General features: G+C 64.0%; 1 protein-coding gene across 1 annotated transcript in view; it reads left to right on the top strand.

Annotated features, from left to right (window-relative positions):
• Positions 1 to 761, top strand: part of LOC104514709 (tubulin gamma-2 chain-like) — a gene marked incomplete at both ends in the record, with an annotated part of 3,680 nt that overhangs the window by 2,011 nt on the left and 908 nt on the right. Inside the window, one exon of the mRNA XM_010158460.1 lies at positions 291 to 417. Within this exon, the coding sequence (XP_010156762.1) occupies positions 291 to 417 (127 nt within the window). The remainder of the gene's footprint in view (positions 1 to 290; positions 418 to 761) is intronic.

Raw genomic sequence — 761 nt, 5'->3', positions numbered from 1 at the left:
GTGCCGTCGCCCCGTTTGAGCTTGCAGCCTCTTGAAAAGGCTTGTAGGCAGCTGCTTAATCAGCCTGCGGATGGCTCAGCCTCGTCTGTAGCTCCATCTGGCAGCCTGCTCCGTGCTGCGAGGGTAGGCACTGCTGGGACGAATTCTCTCCCTCCCTGGGAGCCCACTCTGGCACGCAGCGCTGTGACTCACTGCTGCCCCAGCCCTGGAGACTGCGCTGGGAGCTTGTGGGAGGAGAGAGGGCTGGCTCGGTGCTGTTAACCCTTCAGGTGGCTCGGCTTTCTCACCAGGTATCCCAAGAAGCTGGTGGAGACCTACTCGGTTTTCCCAAACCAGGATGAGATGAGCGATGTTGTAGTGCAGCCGTACAACTCCCTGCTGACGCTGAAGAGGCTGACGCAAAACGCTGACTGCGTGGTGAGGGTCCTGCTGCGTGTCAGGCCAGTGGCACAGCCGCCTCCTGCAGGGCACCCCGTCCCCAGCCGCTCAAAAATGCAGCCTGTGCCGGGGCGAGCGCCCAGCGGCGTGTGGTGTGCCCCAGGCGCGACAGGGGAAGGCCTGAGCAAGGGGTGGCTCTGCGGTAACCCCTTGTCCAGCTCGGTGTGTCTCCCTCCGGAATCCAGCAGGTTCTTCCCCTGGCAGCAGCCACGCTGCAGCCTCCTGCTTGAACTCGCTTCCAGCACCCACATCCCCAGGCAGGCAGCACCCTCGCCTGCAGTGGGGCCCTCGGTCAGCTCTGACTGGGACAGTCCCCGTCCCTC

The sequence above is a fragment of the Eurypyga helias genome, unplaced genomic scaffold, assembly GCF_000690775.1.
Source record: "Eurypyga helias isolate BGI_N326 unplaced genomic scaffold, ASM69077v1 scaffold24669, whole genome shotgun sequence".
Classification (NCBI taxonomy): Eukaryota; Metazoa; Chordata; class Aves; order Eurypygiformes; family Eurypygidae; genus Eurypyga; species Eurypyga helias.
The sequence above is the reverse complement of the archived record's forward strand: the minus strand, read 5'-3'. Positions and strand labels throughout refer to the sequence as shown.